This window comes from Coregonus clupeaformis, unplaced genomic scaffold (assembly GCF_020615455.1).
Source record: "Coregonus clupeaformis isolate EN_2021a unplaced genomic scaffold, ASM2061545v1 scaf0502, whole genome shotgun sequence".
In the NCBI taxonomy this organism is placed as follows: domain Eukaryota; kingdom Metazoa; phylum Chordata; class Actinopteri; order Salmoniformes; family Salmonidae; genus Coregonus; species Coregonus clupeaformis.
The window spans coordinates 240822-263338 of NW_025533957.1; the positions used below are offsets into that span (position 1 = coordinate 240822).

At 42.4% G+C, this 22517-nt stretch overlaps 2 protein-coding genes across 6 annotated transcripts; both read left to right on the forward strand.

The window, feature by feature from the left end:
- The first annotated feature begins 1 nt into the window (after nt 1).
- Nucleotides 2–21936, forward strand: LOC121557241. Of its 2 annotated transcripts, none has more exons than XM_045215742.1 (5): nt 2–41; nt 18080–18157; nt 18261–18368; nt 18597–20874; nt 20963–21936. In XM_045215742.1, exons 3-4 carry the CDS (start codon nt 18261–18263, stop codon nt 19929–19931), a joined length of 1443 nt encoding a protein of 480 aa, XP_045071677.1. In that variant the 5' UTR covers nt 2–41; nt 18080–18157; the 3' UTR covers nt 19932–20874; nt 20963–21936. The 2 variants fall into 2 exon arrangements, with proteins under 2 accessions (XP_045071677.1, XP_045071676.1); XM_045215741.1 differs by lacking the exon at nt 2–41 and adding an exon at nt 16715–16894.
- LOC121557243 (E3 SUMO-protein ligase KIAA1586-like) lies at nt 7945–11716 on the forward strand. Of its 4 annotated transcripts, none has more exons than XM_045215739.1 (3): nt 7945–7985; nt 9116–9211; nt 9358–11716. In XM_045215739.1, the coding sequence occupies exon 3, from the start codon at nt 9438–9440 to the stop codon at nt 11256–11258; it is 1821 nt and encodes a 606-aa protein (XP_045071674.1). In that variant the 5' UTR covers nt 7945–7985; nt 9116–9211; nt 9358–9437; the 3' UTR covers nt 11259–11716. The 4 variants fall into 4 exon arrangements, with proteins under 4 accessions (XP_045071674.1, XP_045071673.1, XP_045071675.1 ...); XM_045215738.1 differs by having other exon boundaries at nt 7951–8733; XM_045215740.1 differs by having other exon boundaries at nt 7951–8663.
- Nucleotides 21937–22517: the final 581 nt, after the last annotated feature.

Consider the following 22517-nt stretch of genomic DNA (forward strand, 5'->3'; position numbering starts at 1 on the left):
GCTGGACTGGAGGATCCACACTGCAGACTGGAGAAACTCAAGTATGTAGAGGGTTTATGTCAATGTTCATATCAGACATGTTGGAGTTATCAGGCTAGTTAAGACAAACATTCTGACCACCACTTGGACTAAGTTATATAAAGACTGTGTGTGTGTGTGTCCAGTGTGTGTGTCCAGTGTGTGTGTGTGTGTGTGTGTGGGTCCAGTGTGTGTGTGTGTGTGTGTGTGTGTGTACAGTGTGTGTGTGTGTGTGTGTCTAGTGTGTGTGTGAGTGAGTGTGTGTGTCCAGTGTATGTGTGTGTGTCCAGTGTGTGTGTGTGTGTGTGTGTCCAGGTGTGTGTGTGTGTGTGTGTCCAGGTGTGTGTGTGTGTGTGTGTGTGTCTGTGTGTGTCTGTGTGTCCAGTGTGTGTGTGTGTGTGTCCTGTGTGTGTGTGTGTGTGTCCAGTGTGTGTGTGTGGGTCCATGTGTATCAGTACACTGGACACACACAAACACTGGACAAACACACACACTGGGGACACACACACAAACACACTGGACACACACACACATTGGACACACACTGGACACACAAACACTAGACACACACACACACACTGGACACACACACACACACACACACTGGACACACACACACACACTCACACTGGACACACACACATACACTGGACAAACACACACACACACACTGGACACACACAAACACACTGGACACACACACACACTGGTCACACTGGACAGACACACACACACACACACTGGATACACACACACACACACAAACAGTGGACACACACATTCACTTGACAAACACACACAAACTGAACACACAAACACACACACACACACACTGGACACAAACTGGACACACACACAAACTGGACACACACACACACTGGACACACACACACACAGGACACACACACACTGGACACACACACACACACTGGACACACACACACACAGGACACACACACACTGGACACACACACACACACACACACTGGACACACACACACACAGGACACACACACACTGGACACACACACAAACACTGGACACACACACACACTGGACACACACACACTGGACACACACACACGCACACACACTGGACACACACACACACAGGACACACACACACTGGACACACACACACACACTGGACACACACACACTGGACACACACACACACACACACACACACTGGACACAAACAAACTGGACACACACACACACTGGACACACACACACACACACGGACACACACACACACTGGACACACACACTGGACACATACACACACACACAGACAAACATTCTTACCACCGCTTATACAAAGTTATATTCTGAATGTGTGTGTGTGTGTGTGTGTGTGTGTGTGTGTGTGTGTGTGTGTGTGTGTGTGGTGTGTGTGTGTCCAGTGTGTGTGTGAGTTCAGGTGTATCCCTCAATGACTGTCTGTTCTTCTGCTTACCGCTACAGTGTGGAACATGGTGGAGAGAACACAATGAAACCTGGACTTAGAAAATGTGAGTGTTGACTGCTGTGAAGAATATGACTAAGAATAAGTCTTAATTCAAGTGAAGTCAAAGTCAAAGACCACCATCATTACTTACTTGGTCATATTAAATATCAGCTGTAGTTCTACAGAAGCACAAATCAGGGACACCAAAGTTTACAAAGAGTTGCTTTGACAATGTGTGTGTCTGTGTGTGTGTGGCGTGTTCATGTTACTTTAGAAATGTGTGTGTGTGTTCATGCATGAAGATGTGTGTGTGTCCAGTGTGTGTTCAGGATGTGTGTCCAGTGTGTGTGTGTTCAGGATGTGTGTGTGTGTGTGTAATTAATGGGAATAAGTGTGTTTTATATTACCATACAGTATAACATATGATCATTCAACAAGTCTCAAGTTACCTTAACTTCTCCTTTTGATACCTAGAAACATCTACATTAAATGAATTAGTGAAAAGTGAGTTAACATTCTAATGTGAATGATGATGATTTCTAATATTGTGTCTGGTTTCATCCATCAGATGTCTGTGATCTCACACTGGACCTAAACACAGTAAACAGATTCCTCTCTCTGTCTGAGGAGAACAGAAAGGTGACATGGAGGAGAGAGGAGCAGCCGTATCCTGATCACCCAGAGAGATTTGAGGACAGGAAACAGGTGCTGTGTAGAGAGGGTCTGACTGGGCGCTGTTACTGGGAGGTAGAGTGGAGTGGGAGTGGGGCTGATATAGGAGTGGCATATAAAGGAATCAGCAGGAGAGGAAGGCTTGAGGACTGTTGGCTTGGATACAATGACAAGTCCTGGAGTCTGTCCTGCTCTGACAACAGTTACTCTGCCTGTCACAATAATAAGTCCACTACCATAGACGTCCCCTCCTCCAGCTCCCACAGAGTAGGAGTGTATCTGGACTGGCCAGCCGGCACTCTGTCCTTCTACAGAGTCTCCTCTGACACACTGACCCACCTGAACACATTCCACTCCACATTCACTGAGCCCCTCTATCCAGGGTTTAGGGTTTATGATGTTGACTCCTCAGTGTCCCTGTAAATAATAACCATGGTAACACTGGACACACACACACACACACACACACTGGACACATACACATGACACACACACACACACTGGACACACATACACTGGACACAAACACACACTGGACACACACACACACACTGGACACACACACAAACACTGACACACTGGACACACACACACACTGGACACACACACACACACACACAGACACTGGACAAACACACACACTGGACAAACTCACACTGGACACACACGCACACACACACACTGGACACACACAAACACAAACACACACTGGACACACACAGACACACTGGACACACACACTGGACACAAACACACACTGGACACACACACACACACACTAGACACACACACACACACACACACACTGGACAAATACACACACTGGACACACACACACACACACACACTGTACACACACACACTGGACACACACACACACTGGACACACACACACACTGGACACACACAAACACACACACATACACACACTGGACACACACAAACACACACACACAAACACACACACTGAACACATACACTGGACACACACACACACTGGACACACACACACACTGGACACACACACACACTGGACACACACACACATTGGACATACACACACACTGGACACACACACACATTGGACATACACACACACTGGACACAAACACACACACACACACACTGGACAAACACACACTGGACACACACACACTGGACACACACACACTGGACACACACACACACTGGACACACACACACATTGGACACACACACACTGGACACACACACACACATGACACAAACACACACATACACTGGACACACACAAACACACACACACTGAACACACACACTGGACACACACACACTGGACACACACACACACTGTACACACGCAAACACATACACACACAGAACACAAACACACACACTGGACACAGTCACACTGGACATACACACACACACACACTGTACACAAACACACACACACTGGACACAAACACTGGACACACACACACACTGTACAAATAAACACACACACAATGAACACACACACTGGACACACACACACACTAGACACACACACACTGGACACACACACACACTGGACACACACACACACACACACACACCGGACACACACACATACACATATACACTGGACACACACACACACCGGACACACACACACACACATATACACTGGACACACTCACACACTAGACACACACACACACACACACTGGACACACACACACCGTACAAATACACACACACACACTGAACACACACACTGGACACACACACACACTGGACACACACACACACACACTGGACACACACACACACACACTGGACACACACACACACTGGACACACACACACACTGGACACACACACAAACACACCGGACATATACACATACACATGCACACTGGACGGACACACACCGGACACACACACACACACACATATACACTGGACACACTCACACACTGGACACACACACACATTGGAACACACACACACACACACACACACACACATACTCATACACTGGACACACACAAACACACAAACATACACACACACACACACACAAACACACACACTGGACACACTCACACTGTACACACACACACACACTGGACACACACACATTGGACACACACACACACACACACACACACAAACACTGGACACACACACATTGGACACACACACACTGGACACACTCACACACTGGACACACACACACACTGGACACACACACACACACAGACACACTTGACAAACACACACACTGGACAAACACACACACTGGACACACTCACACTGGACACACACACACACACACACACTGGACACACACAAACACACACACACACACACTGGACACACACTGGACACACACTGGACACACACAAACACACGACACACACACACATATACACTGGACACACACACACACTAGACACACACACACACACACACACACACACACACACACACACACACACACTGGACATACACTGGACACACACACACTAGACAAACACACACACACATACACACACACACACTGGACACACACTCTAGACACACATTGTACACACACACACACTGAACACACACACTGGACACACACACACACACACAAACACACACACACAGGACAAACACACACTGCACAAACACACACACTGGACACACACACACTAGATACACACACTGGACACACACACACACACACACACACTGGACACACACACACACACACACACACTGGACACACACACTGAACACACACACACACACACACTAGACACACACACACACACACACACACTGGACACACACACACATACTGGACACACACACACACACACAGGACACATTTCCATGTGTTGTATTTTGATGAAAGGAAATCCCATATAGCCTACTGGACAGGACTTTGCTATGGCATCTTCTGTTTGGGTGTCTCAGGTCAGGTCTGAGCCATGATCAGAATGTGTCTCTGTGTCTATTTCCAGCCCTGCCATTTCTACCTGTCCTGATCTAGTGTTTCACCCCTGACCTCCTCACACCGTCTCACTGTCCATGTCTGCTTTTAGCTCCCACCTCTACTTCACTGTGTTATAATGGACCTTATGCTTGTTATGTCACCTCTGGAACCAGTTATCAAACATACTGACCTTTCTGACCCTATCCCATGGCCCTACTTTCTACAAATGAACATTTAAATTCCTCTGAGTTTTGTTTTGTGTCCATTTACTTATGTATTTGTTGTATATTGGGGTTGTGCTGCAGAGCATCATGGGGGTTTGTATGTGTTGAGATGATCACGTTCCAGATAAATGGTTAAACTGATTCCTGTCTCCTGTCTCATCATTATTGAATTGTTATACAGACGTGGTTATGAAACCCACGAGACATAACAACAGATTGGTGATGAGTAAGTCTGAATCTACAGGAACTATTCTGTCTGGAAGAAGTGGGTTTTTACAACTGTTTAAAACTGTTATTTTCTGTGGTCCAGTCTAGTCTAATGTTAGCACAGTGTATTGCTAGCAGAGGCAAGTACATAGTCGAGCTAGCTAAGAAAGAGAGTTAACCAGTGGTGTAAAGTACTTAAGTAAAAATACTTTAAAGTACTACTTAAGTAGTTTTTTGGGGGTATATGTACTTGACTTTACTATTTATATTTTTGACTACTTTTACTTTTACTTCACTACATTCCTAAAGAAAATAATGTACTTTTTACTCCATACATTTTCCCTGACACCCAAAAGTACTCGTTACATTTTGAATGCTTAGCAGGACAGAAAATGGTCCAATTCACACACTTATCAAGAGAACCTCCCTACTGCCTCTGATCTGGCAGACTCACTAAACACAAATGCTTTGTTTGTAAATTGTCTGAGTGTTGGAGTGTGCCTCTGGCTGAACGTACATTTTTAAAACAAGAAAATTGTCTGGTTTGCTTTATGTAAGGAATTTGAAATGATTTATACTTGTACTTTTACTTTTGATACTTTAGTATATTTTAGCAATTACATTTATCTTTTGATACTTAAGTATATATAAAACCAAATACTTCTAGACTTTTACTCAAGTAGTATTTTACTGGGTGACTTTCACTTTTAGTTGAGTCATTTTCTATTAAGGTATCTTTACTTTTACTCAAGTATGACCATTGGGTACTTTTTCCACCACTGGAGTTAACATCGTCATGGACGGCAGAAAAGGACTGGAGACGGACATCGGAGCGGGAAAACAACGTGATTAAAAAGGAGGAATATACAGTGATTAAAGGAAAGGACATTTATTCAACTGTGAAGACAAACCTTTTAATTAAATCTGCTAAATGAGCGAATTTAGGAGGAAACATCAGTGAGTGAAGTGAATGAAGATCACATGACTGAGGAAAATATTGCTTTGGTTGAGGACAATACTGAAGTGAGTGACAATCAGGAGCTTATTGAGAAATGAACAATTATTGGAATTGATGGAAACATTGGACAGTTTGATAAAAGTATTGAACAGTGGATCTCATATACAGAATGGTTTGAATATTTTGTTCTTGTAAATGACATGGATGAGGACAACATTTATAGATCATTTTCTAATAGAAATGTTGTGAAATGATCAAGGTAAAACATAGTAAACATGATTGATACTTTGTAATTCAGATGTTTGCCTGAATAGGGAATGTAGTCAATGCAGTGTGTCACTGTTCTTTAGTGTGTGAATATCATATTTAAGAAAGTGTCTGAGTCACGCCACCAATATGATCGGGTGGAAAGAGGCTACACCTAGAGAAGCACACTTAGCCCTTGGAAGGAAACTATGTGTGGTACTTGGCCCTTGGAAGGAAAATATGTGTGGTACTTGGCCCTTGGAAGGAAACTATGTGTGGTACTTGGCCCTTGGAAGGAAACTATGCGTGGTACTTGGCCCTTGGAAGGAAACTATGCGTGGTACTTGGCCCTTGGCCTTTGGAAGATGGTGGGGGCGTGACATGGAAAGATGTTAACCGTGTCCATATAAGGGAGCAACAGGGTAGGACGTATAACCATAACTATGCACCTGTGTCTGTATTAAAGGAGAGCTCATAGACAAAGCAAACAGATGCTCCATGGAGCACCTCGGCTTTGTTGCGCAATAATAAAATATATCTTTGAATTCACAAGCTACGGTTTCTTGAGAGATATTTTTGAGTTAACTATTATTTAATTAAATATTTCTACGACAATATGAACTTTTGTAGTAGAGTGGAGTTGCTTGTTAAAAATCATGCAGATCACTATTCATCCAAACAACTTGGCATAAGTCCTTGCCACAGTGCTATTGCTTGGAGCTAGGGTTGGGTTAGGGTTAGGGATAGAGTTGGGTTAGGGTTAGGGATAGAGTTGGGTTAGGGATAGAGTTGGGTTAGGGTTAGGGATAGGGTTGGGTCAGAGGTGTAGTCCAGGGTATACGCTGGTATACGGCGTATACCTACTTATTTTTCAGTCAGCATTGCGTATACCCACTTCTAAATCCCCCCTGATGCGCATCATTCAGTAATATCTGTGAGTCAGATTGCCTATTTTCTTCCTCGGGGATAGTGAAGCCATGACCCACCCTCCTCTGCCTCTAATTGGCTGGTACTCGCTGCTTTCACTGATTAGATTGGTTAACTTTAGGCATGAGGACTGATGAGCCAATCAGAGGCAGAGTAGGGCGGGTCATGCCGAGGAAAATATCGCTAATACCTCAGGTGCCAGTGAAAAAAAAAAAAAAAACTCAGGTGCCGGTGCCACTTGACTACGATAACGGCAGCAGACCAAACAACGGATGAAGAAAGGACACAAGCGGGCGGTGTGCCACCCCAGTTGATGGAAGACATCATTCTGAGGTAAGTTTTAAGGTGGTTTCCAAATGAATCATTATTTTAAACTACTGGCAAATTGCCAGTGACTGCACATTTAGAGGAGAAGAGATGTTGCCGCCAATAGTTAGTGCGAGTCGGCTAACGTTATGAAGCTAGCTACGTAGATTGGGATAATGTGGGGAAACCGGGGCATTGTTGGTTTTCAGTAAGTGTTTAATCAACCCAGTTCATAAGAATTTCATACCAGACTGATGAAACTGATTATCTCAATGTTTATGAAGCTTGTTTATTATTGTAAAGGTCTAAATTATAACGTTAGCCAAGTTACTAAGCCCTAAATTATAACATTAGCCAAGTTACTTAGCCCTAACTAACCTATATGATCTAGTTTAATTGCATAGTAGCTAAGCTGGTAGTTGATTTTTAAGTAAGTTAAAACACAAGAATGGGGACAAATAGTTTAAGATTCAGCCTAAAACAATATTGAGGTCTAATCAGGCTGTCTTATTTTGTATAGGGACAGGTAACCATGAAAAGGAAGGGAGATATTGCAGACTTTTTTTGTAAAGAGGCACAAATCAGGCCCAGATCAGGCCCAGGCAGACCCCACCCCTAAAACCAGCAGCCCTGGCAGCTCTCAACCGGGAGCTAGCCAGGCAAGTCAGTGTGAGCATAGAGAAGGATCCAGTCTACCACCACCAGGTCAGAACACACAGGCAGTAAATTGCATCTCCAGTTTATTGAAAAGTGAAGCCTCACACTGTAACAAAAGGTGATTTTGACAGATTAAGCCTCATTTTGAATTTCTGTGTGATGTTATTTATTTTATTGCCCTTCTATTTATTTTGTCTGTATCCATGTTTGTTTTTTACAATGCTACTGTTATATAACATTTTGTGTTAAATTTGTTGTTTTTTTGTTAAATAAACTCTCCCAAGTATTTCACTCACTAATCTCCTGTATGCTTCAGCTTCACTTGCTGAAAATATTTCCACTTGGTTATGCAGATTGTTAATGTAAAGAGGGGGGACCCATGTCTTGCTGATGACTATTGTGATCACAGTAGTGTGTGTGTGTGTGTGTGTGTGTGTGTGTAAGTGTGTGAGAGAGAGAGAGACAGGGAGATGCATAATTAGTTTTGTTGTTGTCTGTAGACATCAATAATGACTGGCCAGACCTGTGGAGTGCTAAACAAACAGAAGACTTCAAATCCAAGAACCCCTGGTTGGGATCCAAAAACAAAAAATTGGGTAAGTTTAGGTAGATTGCTAGTTTGGGTAACTTCTGAAACAGTGGGCACAGATAACTTTGTGTGTGTGTGTGTGTGTGTAAAGGACCATGCACACGTACAGCTGTGGATACAGGAGTAGTTACATTGTTTGTTTATGCTTCGCAGGATGTCTGGTCTGTAGCAGTGTGAACTCCATTGGGATCGACAAGGAGCAAGGACAAGGTGTATCGCTCTCAAGAGAATGGATGAACTTTGAAATTCAAGTGTCTGGCCAGGGAAGTAGAACAACAAGTTTGTCAATCTTGAGAAATAAGGTGAGGAAACATGCGTTGTCCAAGGCCCACACTCAGGCTGTGAAGGTGGCAGAGCAACAGAAAGAAGCTGCCATTGAGAATGCAGTGGAGACTATGACTGAGTCCTACATGAAGGAAACTGAAGCTGTGTTTCGAACAGCCTACCATCTGGCCAAAAAGAACCGACCCTTTTCTGACCATGAGAGCCTCATTGAGCTGCAGGAACTGAATGGTGTAAAAATGGGCTCAATACTTCATTCACGTTACAGTGCAACACAAATAATACAACATGTTGCTAGTGAGATGCAGAGCAAAATCATCAGTAGCATTATAGCATCATCCAGTAAGTTAGCTGTCCTAATTGACGAGGCATCTTCTTTAAGTCACAAAGCTGTCATGACAGTTTCTATTAAAGCATCAATTCAAGAAGAAAGCCCTGAGTTCATATTCCTGGAACTTGTTGAACTGGAAAATCAGAGAGCAGATGGCATATTACAGGCGTTACTCACCTGTTTAACTAATGCTGGCTTTACAGAAGAGTGGCTTCATGAAAACTGGGTAACATTTGTATCTGATGGAGCCAGTGTCATGCTAGGAAAGAAGTCAGGAGTAGCAACCAGACTGACTTTGAGATTCCCAAAGCTTTTTGTATGGCACTGCATGAACCATAGACTTGAACTTGCTGTGTCAGATGCAGTTGATGAGGTAAACTCTGTCAATCACTTTAAAACTTTTATCCAGAAGCTATACTCTCTGTATAGTGTGTCAAACAAAAATGAACGTGAACTTGTTAATGCAGCAGCTGAAGTAGGCTCACAACTTCTTGGCATTGGCAGAATCTTGGATGTACGCTGGGTGGCCAGTAGCTTTCGGACTGTTCGTGCTGTTTGGACATCCCTGGGAGCTCTTGTGCAGCACTTTAAAAATGCTTGCAGTGATGAGATGAGGTCCACCAAAGAGAGGCAGATGTACAGAGGTTTGTTAGACCGTGTTCAAAGTCCAGAATTCATTTGTGACCTTGGCCTCATGTACGACACTCTCCATGAACTAAGTCTCCTGTCACAGGAGCTTCAGTCTCGTTCTATAACGCTCCTCAGAGCAGAGCATCTGCTGAAACGCTCAATCAGAGTGATCCAGTCATTCAAAGAGAGTCCAGGTGAGAAATATAGTGAGGCTTTAGAAGCAAAACAGACTGGGGAGTATCGGTCTATAGCCCTGAAAACAAATGCAAAGCTGAAGTCTATCAATCCAGGCCAGTTCTTACAAAGCCTTGTGAACAATCTGGAGAAACGCTTGTCTTTTGAAGATGAGACCATCATGGACCTCAGCATCCTTGATCAGAGTAAGTGGCCATCAAAGCCCAGCATCCGCCATGGTGAAGAACAAGTTAAGCGACTGTGCAAGCGATTTAACTTGTGCACAGACCAAGCACTGAATGGGATGCGGGACCTACTGGAAGAGCCCAGTAGTGAGCCCAAGGACCTAAAACCACTTATGAACTGTATGAAAACATTCCCTGTCGGTACAGCAGAGTGTGAGAGGAATTTTAGCCTTATGAACAATATAAGCTCAGACAAGAGGGCTGTCCTTCTGATCTCAAACATATCAAACTTGATGATGATTAATATCAACGGCCCACCAACTTCCAAGTTTGATCCTAGAAAATATACAAGGACCTGGTTGAAGAGCCATCGTGCTGCCTCTTCGGTGCGTTCTAGACAGTGCAGTGTGAAAGCTCCTGCAGAAAGCAAATTTGTCTGGAATATACTGTAGTATGAGCAAAGGTCAGAAACCCAGTGCTGGGTTGAGAGAGTATATCACTGTTGATGTGTTGTTAATGCATATATTTTTGTTAATTGTTAACTAAATATTGTTGTAACATATTTTGTTGAATGATTTACCGGTAAATGAACATGTTCAAAACAAAGCATATAGCAATATGAACAAGGATGCATTGTCACCTTCAGATTTGAAGTATTTTATTTAAATAAATGTGCAAAAAATAATCGAAACACCATTTCCTGTTTGCCTCATGATAAATACATTTTACATTCATCCAGGCTGCTCTTGTGACCAGTAGTAACTACAAACTGCTCCTAATCAAGTCATGATCATTTTATAATAGTGTGCAAGTAGAAATTACATATTTTTGGGTAAACTAAATCATAGTCTTACATGTCACTGTTTCTAAAACAGGGCTTTTTTCTGGACTACTTAAAAAAAAAAAAGGTGAATACTGAGAGTATACCCACTTCTCCAGGGACCACTACACCACTGCCAGCGACAGCCCCGAAACCTGAAGGATCTGGAGAAGGTCTGTATGGAGGAGTGGGCCAAAATCCCTGCTGCAGTGTGTGCAAACCTGGTCAAGACCTACAGGAAACATATGATCTCTGTAATTGCAAACAAAGGTTTCTGTACCAAATATTAAGTTCTGCTTTTCTGATGTATCAAATACTTATGTCATGCAATAAAATGCAAATGAATTACTTAAAAATCATACAATGTGATTTTCTGGATTTTTGTTTTAGATTCTGTCTCTCACAGTTGAAGTGTACCTATGATAAAAAATTACAGACCTCTACATGCTTTGTAAGTAGGAAAACCTGCAAAATCGGCAGTGTATCAAATACTTGTTCTCCCCACTGTAGTTGGCTTATATGTTTGACTTGGTGGAGTGGAGCAGAGAGGGGGATGGGAGGCTGATCATTGATTGGCTGTAGTGTAGGGTGTGTCATACAATGTATCAAATTTCCAACTGCTAGCTCAAATTCTCACTCAAATGTACCACTAATATGAAAATGTTCCACAGACTGTCTTGCAGACTACTATGCACTGACAAAACATTTAGTGTTACAAATCAAAGCTTAACATTAAAATATGTGATTTCAAATGCAGTGGCGGCTGGCCGATAGAGGGCGCTAGGGCGCCGCCCCCTTAAATAAAATTATTTAAAAAAATAAAATAAAAAATAAATAAAAATAATAATAATAATAATAAAAACATCAGTATGTCAATATTTGTGTGTTTGAAATATGGAATGCACACAGTAATATGTGTAAGATATGATAGAAAATCATATTCGCAACCTTTCCTCTGCCTGTCAAACGCCTCGTCAGCTCTGGGCGATACAGAAAGTGCCCCGAGGAGGCGGGTCTACGTAGCAGTTAAGCCAATTGCTAATTTAAGATATGAATGTATGACATAAAATGTAGCCAATCAGCGATCTTAAATCGAATCCAAGGAGGGCGATTATTTTATCGCCCCAAGCTCGCCCCTGATAAAATAAGGACCGGGCTCCAGTGGCGCCATTTTTACTAGACGACAATGGCGAGCGCAAACGTTACTCCTCCAAGACCCAACCCTAACTCGGCGAAATCTCTCCTCCAAGATCCGTTTGAGAGGAGAACTTTGTCAGAGAAAGTTCGGGTGAAAGAGCTGGGCCCAGATCAACCTGACCTCTCAATCAGACAGCAGGCTAGCGAGAAAGGGAAGCAGTATATGCGCGGCTTCTCCCGTAGCTGGTACACCAGGAAGGCTTGGCTAGCTGGGTGCACTGATGCTAATGCTTTATTTTGCTTTCCGTGCTTGCTTTTTAAAACGACGGGGTCAGATTCAGCATGGACAGGTACCGGAGTGAGGGATATGAAGCACCTGTCAGAGAAGGTAAAGAAACATGAGAACACCAGGGCACACATGGACAACTCTGTAAAGCTAGCTGTATTAGGAAGGGTGAACATTGCTACGCAGCTGGATGACGGCCACAGGATTGCGGTGAGGAAACACAATGAGGAGGTGGATAAAAACAGGCACATTCTATCCAAAATTATCGATTGTGTGAAGTTCTGTGGGGCTTTTGAGTTGGCCTTGCGTGGGCACGAGGAGACTGACTCCTCGGACAACCCCGGCATTTTCCGGGGCTTAGTGGATTTTGTTGCCTCCCTCGACAGTGTGCTGGAGGAGCACCTGAAGACAGCTACCGTTTTTAAGGGCACGTCAAAGACGATACAGAACGAGCTGTTGGACTGTATGCTGTCAGTGCTTAAGGATTACATCCTGGAGGAAGTAAAGAGTGCTGATTTTATCGCCATTCAAGCTGACGAGACGACTGACGCTTCCACCCACTGCCAGTTGGTGCTTGTGATACGCTACATCGATGCTAAAAGTAACGTCCAAGAGCGTTTTTCGAGTTCATTTTGATCGAGAACGCAACCGCCCGACACCATCGCTACAGCGCTGCTGGAGAGGCTCAGCACCATACTCTCACATGGACAAAAGGCCAAACTTATTGCCCAGGCTTACGACGGAGCAAGTGTGATGAGGGGAGCCACCGGCGGAGTGCAGCGTAAAATAGTGGATGTGTACGAAAATGCGCACTACGTCCACTGCTATGCACATCAGCTGAACCTCATCATGCAGCAGGCTACTTCACGCATCCCCAGGATCGGCACTTTCTTTTCCGACCTTGCAGGATTTTCTGCTTTCTTCTCCAGGTCTCCCAAGCGAACCACCGTGCTTGACGAAGTGGTTGCTTATAGACTCCCCAGAGCCTCTACAACACGGTGGAACTTCCACAGTCGCGCTGTAAACACTGTGTACGAGTACAGGGATGACCTCCTAACGTGTTTCCAGACCATCAGAGACTCTGGGAACTTTGATGCCCCGACTGTCAGAGAGGCGGGGGGGTTGTGAGGATGCTCGAAGACGAGGCTTTCTGTTTTTTCCTGGCACTGTTCCACAAGATCATGCCAAATGTGGACATGCTTTTCAGCCAGCTGCAGAAGAGGAACATCGACCCTGTCTTCATTAAAGCACTTGTCCAGAGGTTCACAGACAGCATGCTAACAATCAGGTAAATAACTATATTTACTATTGGCTGATAAAGATGTTGTTAGAAAGATGAATAGTTCACTTACAACAGTTTAAAAGCCTAAATGTGTCTGGTCATCAAAGTGAGTGATTATCATAGAGCCGTCACAATTATATTTGTTTTAGTATTTTAAAAGGAAACAGAAGACACAATCAGACGTTGATAATAATGCAGGAAAGTACTACACAGTTTGTAATAATTATTCAGGTGTCCACCAGGTCAATTTCTAGAAGAGGCCTAGTTGTTATTGAAGATTAACTTTATTGCTAAGTGCACAGCAGAACAAAATGATGTTGCATCCCTCTCACAAATGTAATAGAAAAAGGCTTTAAAACGTAATAACATCAGTTAATTATGTACATCACAGGTTAAAAGCAGTTACTAGACATAGTTTGTGTGTATATACACACACTATCTGTCTGTCTGTCTGTCTATATATATATATATATATATATATATATATATAAAAGTCACTGGTTGTGTGTTGAGGGGGGAATTACAGTGAGTTAAGAAGTCTGATTGCAAGTTATCAAATTAAACTTTATTTTTTGGACCCAGGGCCTCAATTCCCTCTTTGTGTGGGGGACAGCGCATCTGACGAGCAGCAACAGCCCATCAAGCGACGGAGGATGCTGGGACCAGGAGAACAACAGAGGTTGGCTATAGAGGTAAGTTGTGATGTAATTGTCAGTGTTTCCCCCTAGAACTTTTTTTCAGGCCTGGTAGTATGTAGCCAAAACCCTGAACAATCAGCACCTTGGTAATCATATACTTGAGTTGGACATAGGCATGTGTCAGTCAGGATCACTTGCATCAAAATAGCTTAATTGCAAATTAAAGCTGATGATGTATCTTTACAGGTATGTGATACCATCCTGAGTCATGCCAAAGAGAGGTTCTCCTTCACCCAGCACCTCATCAGCGCAACACTATTGCACGGAGAGTTGTTCCCACAACACAGTGTGAAGTTCCCCGATACAGCGCTTGGAAACAACCGTGGAGGCGTACCCCATGTTGAACAAGGCCAAGCTCAAAACCGAACTGTCCCTCATCTATGAGAACAGTGAGTTCAAGGCTTGTAGTGGTGCAGTGCCCCTGTACCAGTTCTTCATGGAGAACAACCTTCAGAGCACTTTCACAGAGACTGCCAGCCTCCTCAAGATCCTCATCACCACACCCATGACAACTGCTGAGTCAGAAAGGTGCTTCTCTACACTGAAAAGGATCAAGACCTTCCTGAGAAACAGCATGACACAGGATCGCCTGAACGCTCTGGCCATGCTCTCCATGGAGAAGAAACTTGTCAGGGACATTCCTGACTTTAATCAAAGGGTCATTGAGAGGTTTGCCACTCAGAAGGACAGACGGGCAAAATTCCTGTACAAATAAGATGACAGACACACACACAGAGCAGCTCTGGCCGCATGTTTCTTTGTATATAGTTTACCTTAGCATAAAAAATCCAGTTATATATGGTACTCTAGAAAGTCTTAATAGTGTCTTTGCTAATATTACTGTATATATGTTGTTTTGTATCAATTAATTGTTGCAGTTCTGGAGCACATTAACAATTAGTCACATTTAGTATGATCATAAAATACTGTATGCTATTCTTCCAGTCAAAGGTTTGAGTTCATCCACTTGATATCCATTTCTATATTATACATCCTTTTTATACAGTGTAAGATTTCCTATAAACTTTATAATAATTTCATGTTATTGTCCACTTTCCACTCTGTTCTGACAGCATGCCTGTTGCGTTGCCTGTTTACTACCAATGGTGAAAAGTTCACTTTAAATGCAAATGAAACGCTTGGGTTTGTGTAATATGTTTTTGTGTAAGAATGCCTCAACTTTTTAATATTGGCATTAAATAATTACTGAATGTTTCACTGAGCACTGCTGTCCTGCAGTTTGTGTTAAAATATATCGCGATGGTTACAGGAAAAAAAAAGTATGGCACAGCCCCACCGAGAATATTTTTCACCAGCCGCCACTGTTCAAATGACTAAATTAAGTTCAGACAGGCCTGTTATGTGCTCTCTAACACAAACATAAACTGTGTTGTTGTCAACCATTTCACAGATCTAGGATCAGGTGACCTCCACAGAATGTTAACATTAGCCACAAATATCTGACTTCTGCAGAGTGCACAAAAGTACCAAACCACCAAAAGTTTCACAGGTCAACACATCTCTTCCCAGGGTTGCCATGTATGCTTTTTTTTGTGGTTTATTGAGGTACTTTGGAAACTTTGCCGCAGGTGAAAAGTTTTGGTCGCTGGGTGCAAGTTTTTAAACTACTTCTATATTGCAACTACCAACATGGCATTTAAAAAAATCTATTAATTTCCCTGTAATCTTCTGAAATTGTTCTAGTTTTCAGGCTTTGAAGGCAGGTTTTGCGTTGACTTCCTAGAAATTCGTAATTGATCTGGCAAGCCTGTCTCTGCCTGAGCACGATCACCTCTAAAGTAGCTGGGCAGCACCTTTTTAAGGAAGAGGAGGATGGTTGCAGATGTTTACGTTCATGCAAGAAGGTGAGCTATTAACTGAACTGCTAACCAATAGTTTAGCTAAAATTGAATTTGTATTTGGTGTATTGGCAAGCAATGCATGTTCCCGTTGTCTTTATTTTTAATTAGTTAATGTTAGCTCACATATGTCTTTCGGTGGAATCCAACATGCATTGACAATGTTGTGTCAGATATACTGCGTCATGACAGATTGAAATTGGTAGGCTTATCCAAACAATTCATACATATGCAATTGTTACTTTGCATGTTTCTACCTTATACTTATTTACTGCTTACTAAGGGTTAGCGTGCTAGCTAACGGTTAGCGTGCTAGCGATGCTAACGATGCTAGCTTCTTTTTTTGTATGATGCTAGCTATGGTGGCAAGCTAGCTAATAAGTTTAGCATAATTGGTAAACATGTCTTTGATTCAGAATACATCAATACATTGTGGTTAACCCAATGTTACATGCATTGGAAAATAAAATTGCTAGTGTAACTTGAATTGGTTTACAAGCTAGCTAGAAAAGCCAGTTCCTTTTCATCTGTTTTGTCAAGCTATAAGCCTGCATGTGTGCTAAAATATTTAATTAAATCCCCTCATTAAATTAATATATTTAAGTTGCACCTGTTTTTTATAGCCCTTACCCAAAGACCATTTTTTCCCGTTGGAATAATTTGGATGAAAATAAGAAATATGTGAAAGAAAATAAGAAATAAGTGACCAGATTTTGTTATTGAAAAGCATGGACATTCACATATGTCCATGCTCCTTATTCCTACACTCATTTTTAAAGATCGAAAACAAAATGGAAGATAAGAGTCCAGGAACATACAAAGCAACCAATGCGGTATGTTTTAAGGCTTAGCCTAGTTTTTTCTGCTTCGCCTAGTATTTAGCGTATGCTTGCCTTGCTTTAGCCAAACCACTCATACTGATTCTCTTTTAGTCTATCCATAAAAGCAGATTCAGTTTCAGTTGCATCCAGGAACTTGCATAATCTGCTTATGTTATGCTTATACTTGCTTTTTTACCTTGAAAGTAGTCTTAAAAAAGGAAATTGTAACAGATGTTTGTTTGACCTCTATTAGTCAATGATATCAGTCATTGGTGTCCCCCAGCCCATCCCCTGATGTTGTGTGCAGAGCAATCTTGTCATTCTATTAAGTCTCAACTATTATTTTTGTAACTTGTCTTCCTTTACAAAGGCACTGCAGAGGCTAAGAAGACGCATGGAAAATCTAAAGAAACATCACTGAACTTGTGAGGCCAGATTTGAAGCTCAGGTTTGTCAGTTGTTTAGAATGAGGATATTGGGGATGGTTGAATCGTTATAATATCCTATTGCCTAATTTGCACATGACTAATATCATTTTATTGTATCCTTAGATGTCAGACACTGAGGTTGCCAGTACCTCTGAGGCTGCCAGTACCGCTGGGTCGATAGTCCATGTGTTGGATGATGCACCGCCATTGATCAGAACAGACAGCATATTCGTAAGTTAAAGTGTCATTCAACACCAGCACATACTGTAAGTTCTTGTGAATCAGCTTTGTAAATCAAAGATGGGCAAGTCTGCACTTTCATCCTATATTCATTGTATTATAACAAAAAAATCTAAATTAGAGGAGCACAGAGCCATAACTAATCAAAATGTGCCGGTGTCCAAATACTTTCTGTGTTATCTGTCTAGTTATCCAATATACTTTTTTTCTTCAATACAGTTGACCAAAGCTATGCTTGGATACAAGACTGATGACTCAATAACCAGCATTGACAACAGTGAAGATGATTATGTCCCAAGGTCATCAGAGGAAGACGATTCCGATGAATTTTCAGAACCAAAGACAAGGGTGGACAGCAGTAAACACGATGATCTAGTCTCAGAGGGAGACAGTTCAGATAAATTAGCGGGTGTCAAGAGAAAGAAGCAATACAAGAAGACTATCAAGAGATGCAGAAGTTCCTCAGAAGAAAACAGCTCAAATGGAGAATCAGAACTCAAGAGAATGAAGCGATACGAAAATACTTATAAGAGATGTACTAGTTCCCCAAAGTCGAACACTAGCAGTGAATCATTGCTTGTAATGAATGTCTCAGAAGTAGATGGATCCAAAAAGTACCACCAAAAAAAGCACTTCTGTCTGTTTTGCGAGCAACCGCAATCCAAAATCGCCCGTCATTTAGAACATAAACATGGGGATGAAATGGAAGTAGCTACTGCACTTCAGTTTGCAAAGAAGTCAAAAGCTAGGAGACTTCAGCTGAATCTCCTTCGCAAGAAGGGGAATCGGGCACACAACATTCAGGCACTTAAAGAAGGAAAGGGGGTTTTGGTACCATGTAAGCAAACAAGTGATGACAAGAGCAATCAACAGGACTATCAGCATTGTTTTGCCTGCCATGGGCTCTTTAAACGCAAATCTATGTGGAGGCATGTGGCAAGGTGCACACTAGCACAAAATGTTCGTAAGGAGATGCCTGGCAAAACCAGAATACAGGCACTCTGTGCTAGTGCTCAACCGGTTGTTAAAGGAGTCAGCGAGAAGGTCTGGAAACTGGTGAGTAACATGGCTCAAGATGATGTAGCCCATGCAGTAAAAGAAGACAGATACATCTTGGCATTGGGTGAAAAAATGTACAACAAGAAATGGGAGAACCCCTCACAACACCAGCACATTCGTCAAACTTTGCGAGAACTAGGGAGACTCGTGATTAAAGGTAGAAAGGTGACACCACTGAAAAAGATGAAGGATTATATCAACCCACAACACTTCCAATACATCATAAAAGCTGTCAAAGAAGTGACTGGCTTTGATGAAAAGACAAACAAATTTGAAAAAGCAACCTTGGCCACAAAGCTTGGGCAAAGCATCCAGAAAATTGCAGACGTCATGGAGGGTGAAGCTCTTATTACCCAGAATGAAGAAAAGTTGAAGCTAGTCCGAGACTTCCAAGGCATCTACCGTCTTCGCTGGAATGAAATGATCTCTTTTGCTGCATATCGTACACGAACAGAGGAAATGGAACGCACCGCAGCTTATTCCATTAGCAGATGATGTTAAAAAAATGGACATGTACTTAGATGAAAAGCAGAAACAATACTACAACCAACTGTGCGATGAGAAAACCTCAAGAAAATGGTGCAATCTAGCAAAAGTGATACTGGCTCAGATGATTATCTTCAACAGGAAAAGAGAGGGAGAGGTGTCAAAGATGTCTGTGGCAACATTTCACTCCAGGGACAAATCCCCACTTAACACAGATGTTGCAGTGGCGCTAACAGAGGTTGAGAGACTGCTCTGTGCGCATTTTGAACGCATCAAAACCTGTGGGAAGCGTGGCAGGAAGGTGCCTGTATTCCTCACTCCAGTGATGGTGGAATCTTTAGAGCTGCTTATCAAAGAGCGGTGCTCATGTGGAGTGAGCGAAGGTAATATCTACTTATTTGCCAGGCCAGGATATGATACACATTTTCGGGGGAATGACTGCATCCGCGTCTATGCCAAACAATGTGGTGCCAAGTTACCTGAAGCATTGTCATCAACTAAACTACGAAAACAGGTTACCACCCTCTCTAGAGTGTTAAATCTCAATGATACAGAACAGGACCAGTTTGCTGACTTCTTGGGTCACGACATTCGGATTCATCGAAAGTTCTACCGTCTTCCAGAGGGAACGCTTCAGTTGGCAAAAATAAGTAAAATACTGATGGCGTGTGAACAGGGCAGATTGGCAGAGTTCAAGGGGAAAACTCTGGATCAAATAACCATCAGCCCCAGTGGTAAGTTTACCCCCAGTGTTTAGTTTAATGGCAAAATGTTTACACTTTGATTTGTTTTGCGCAGATTTAGCTTGCCTCAATTTACCATTCTTCTTTTGGCTGTCTTTTACAAACTGTTATGTCTGAAGAAATGGATGCTGCAGTCACTGATTGCGCATCAGAGAGTGACTCTGAGAGAGAGGAGTCGTCTGAAAAATCCTATGAAGGAAATCTGACAGGTATGCCTATACCTTACATACACATGGACCTATTCTTAATTACAATGTACTGTTGGAAAATGACATGATTTCCACTGATATTTTCCAGGAGAGATGTCAGCAATTCGGGCCAAACAGCCAATGACCAAGGGAAAGCTGGGACAAAAGAGAGGCCCACACGGTAAGCATGTTTCCTGCTGCCTTCAGTCAGTGCGTTTTCACTCTGTAGTGTCAACCTATGGCTGTACTGTGCTGGTCCAGATCAATTCTGTCCTCATCAGTTAGTGTATTTCCAACCATGCCAGCACAGAACGGTTGAGTTTGGATTGTACACAAGTCAAGATCTGGAATTAGTGTGTCAGGATAGATGATAACACAGAAGGATTACCACACTTTAGATTGTTTTTCTTGGAGGTAGGGAACTTGATTTAATACTTATTGCTTTTATTAGAAGGTTTACATTGCAAACAGATTGTTGGGCTTAGATTCCATACAGATTGAGTCTGCCTTGATGTCAGCATTGCACATTCTTCTCTCACACGCTTATCTATGTAGTTATTTAGTTAGGATTGTTAGCTTAACTTCAACACACTCACTGAATATACAGCTGCAACCTTGTAGAGTTAATAGAAAGAGAGGTTCAAGTTCATTGTAGTCATCCTTTTAATTTTTGTAATTTTTTTGTGGCCTAATGTAGTCATGTATAATGCAATCTCTTTCCAAAGGTGCCAAAGGAACAAAAAGGTATTGGTCGACAATAGAGGTGGATGCAGTTGAAGATTCCTTGATGAATTTTATCCGAATGGGAAAAACGCCTGGAAAACAAGACTGTGAGAAATGCATTGCTGCTTCTCCCCAAGCACTAGTAAACAGGGACTGGAGAGCGGTGAAGTTCTATGTACACAACAGAATAATTGCAGATCAGAGAAAATAAGTGTAGACTATGGTTCTGCTCTATCCAGATTTTAATTTCTTATATAGTAGCTACCAACTGAATGTCACTTTTGTTTTCTTTGTGATCTTGGGTTTCTTAGCCTGTATTACATTGGAGAAATTAAAGTCCTTAAATGGTTATTCCTTAGTTCTTAACTCTTCCGAGTCGGCGAACGCTTCGGCGCGTTCAAATCGCGGGCCGGCTTTAGGACCGCGCAGCATCCAAACCAAGTGACGCAGAGGGCTGCCGTCGATTTCATGCAGAAATGGAGACCCGAAGCTACGTTTTGAGTGTTTGTTTCATGTAAATACACCAACTAAAACCAAAGTTATGATAATTTCAATTCCATGAAAAAAGTGCGTCAAAATATGCGCTCTTTTATGAGCGCTTTGCATTTATTATAATAACTTTGTCGTCTTTTGTGATAAAAAGGAACGGAAAAAAACGTGTGCTTGTGCTAACCCGGTTCTTCAGGATGCACACGAGTATATAAACATTCATTCCCATGACAACTAGCCATTGCGAAAGAACGAACGAGAGGAATTAGTTCAGTTCATGAGTAGTTTTGGAGAGTTTTTCACGAGTTAGTATTTCAATTGTTAGTATTTCAAGAGTTTTATTGTCAGCAGTATCGTTTTTGTGAAGCAATATGAGGCGCACACTTCACGTTGAACAAGCCGTCGACTTGTTATTCCAAATGAGCGATGAAGAAACTTTGGAAAGTTCGTCG

Bases quoted from the DNA above. Each gene is read 5' to 3' on its own strand.
- LOC121557243 (XM_045215739.1), top strand. From the start codon at position 9,438: ATGAACTTTGAAATTCAAGTGTCTGGCCAGGGAAGTAGAACAACAAGT.
- LOC121557241 (XM_045215742.1), top strand. From the start codon at position 18,261: ATGTCAGACACTGAGGTTGCCAGTACCTCTGAGGCTGCCAGTACCGCT. The intron at 18,369-18,596 runs GTAAGTTAAAGT...TCTTCAATACAG, and splicing joins TCAGAACAGACAGCATATTC to TTGACCAAAGCTATGCTTGG.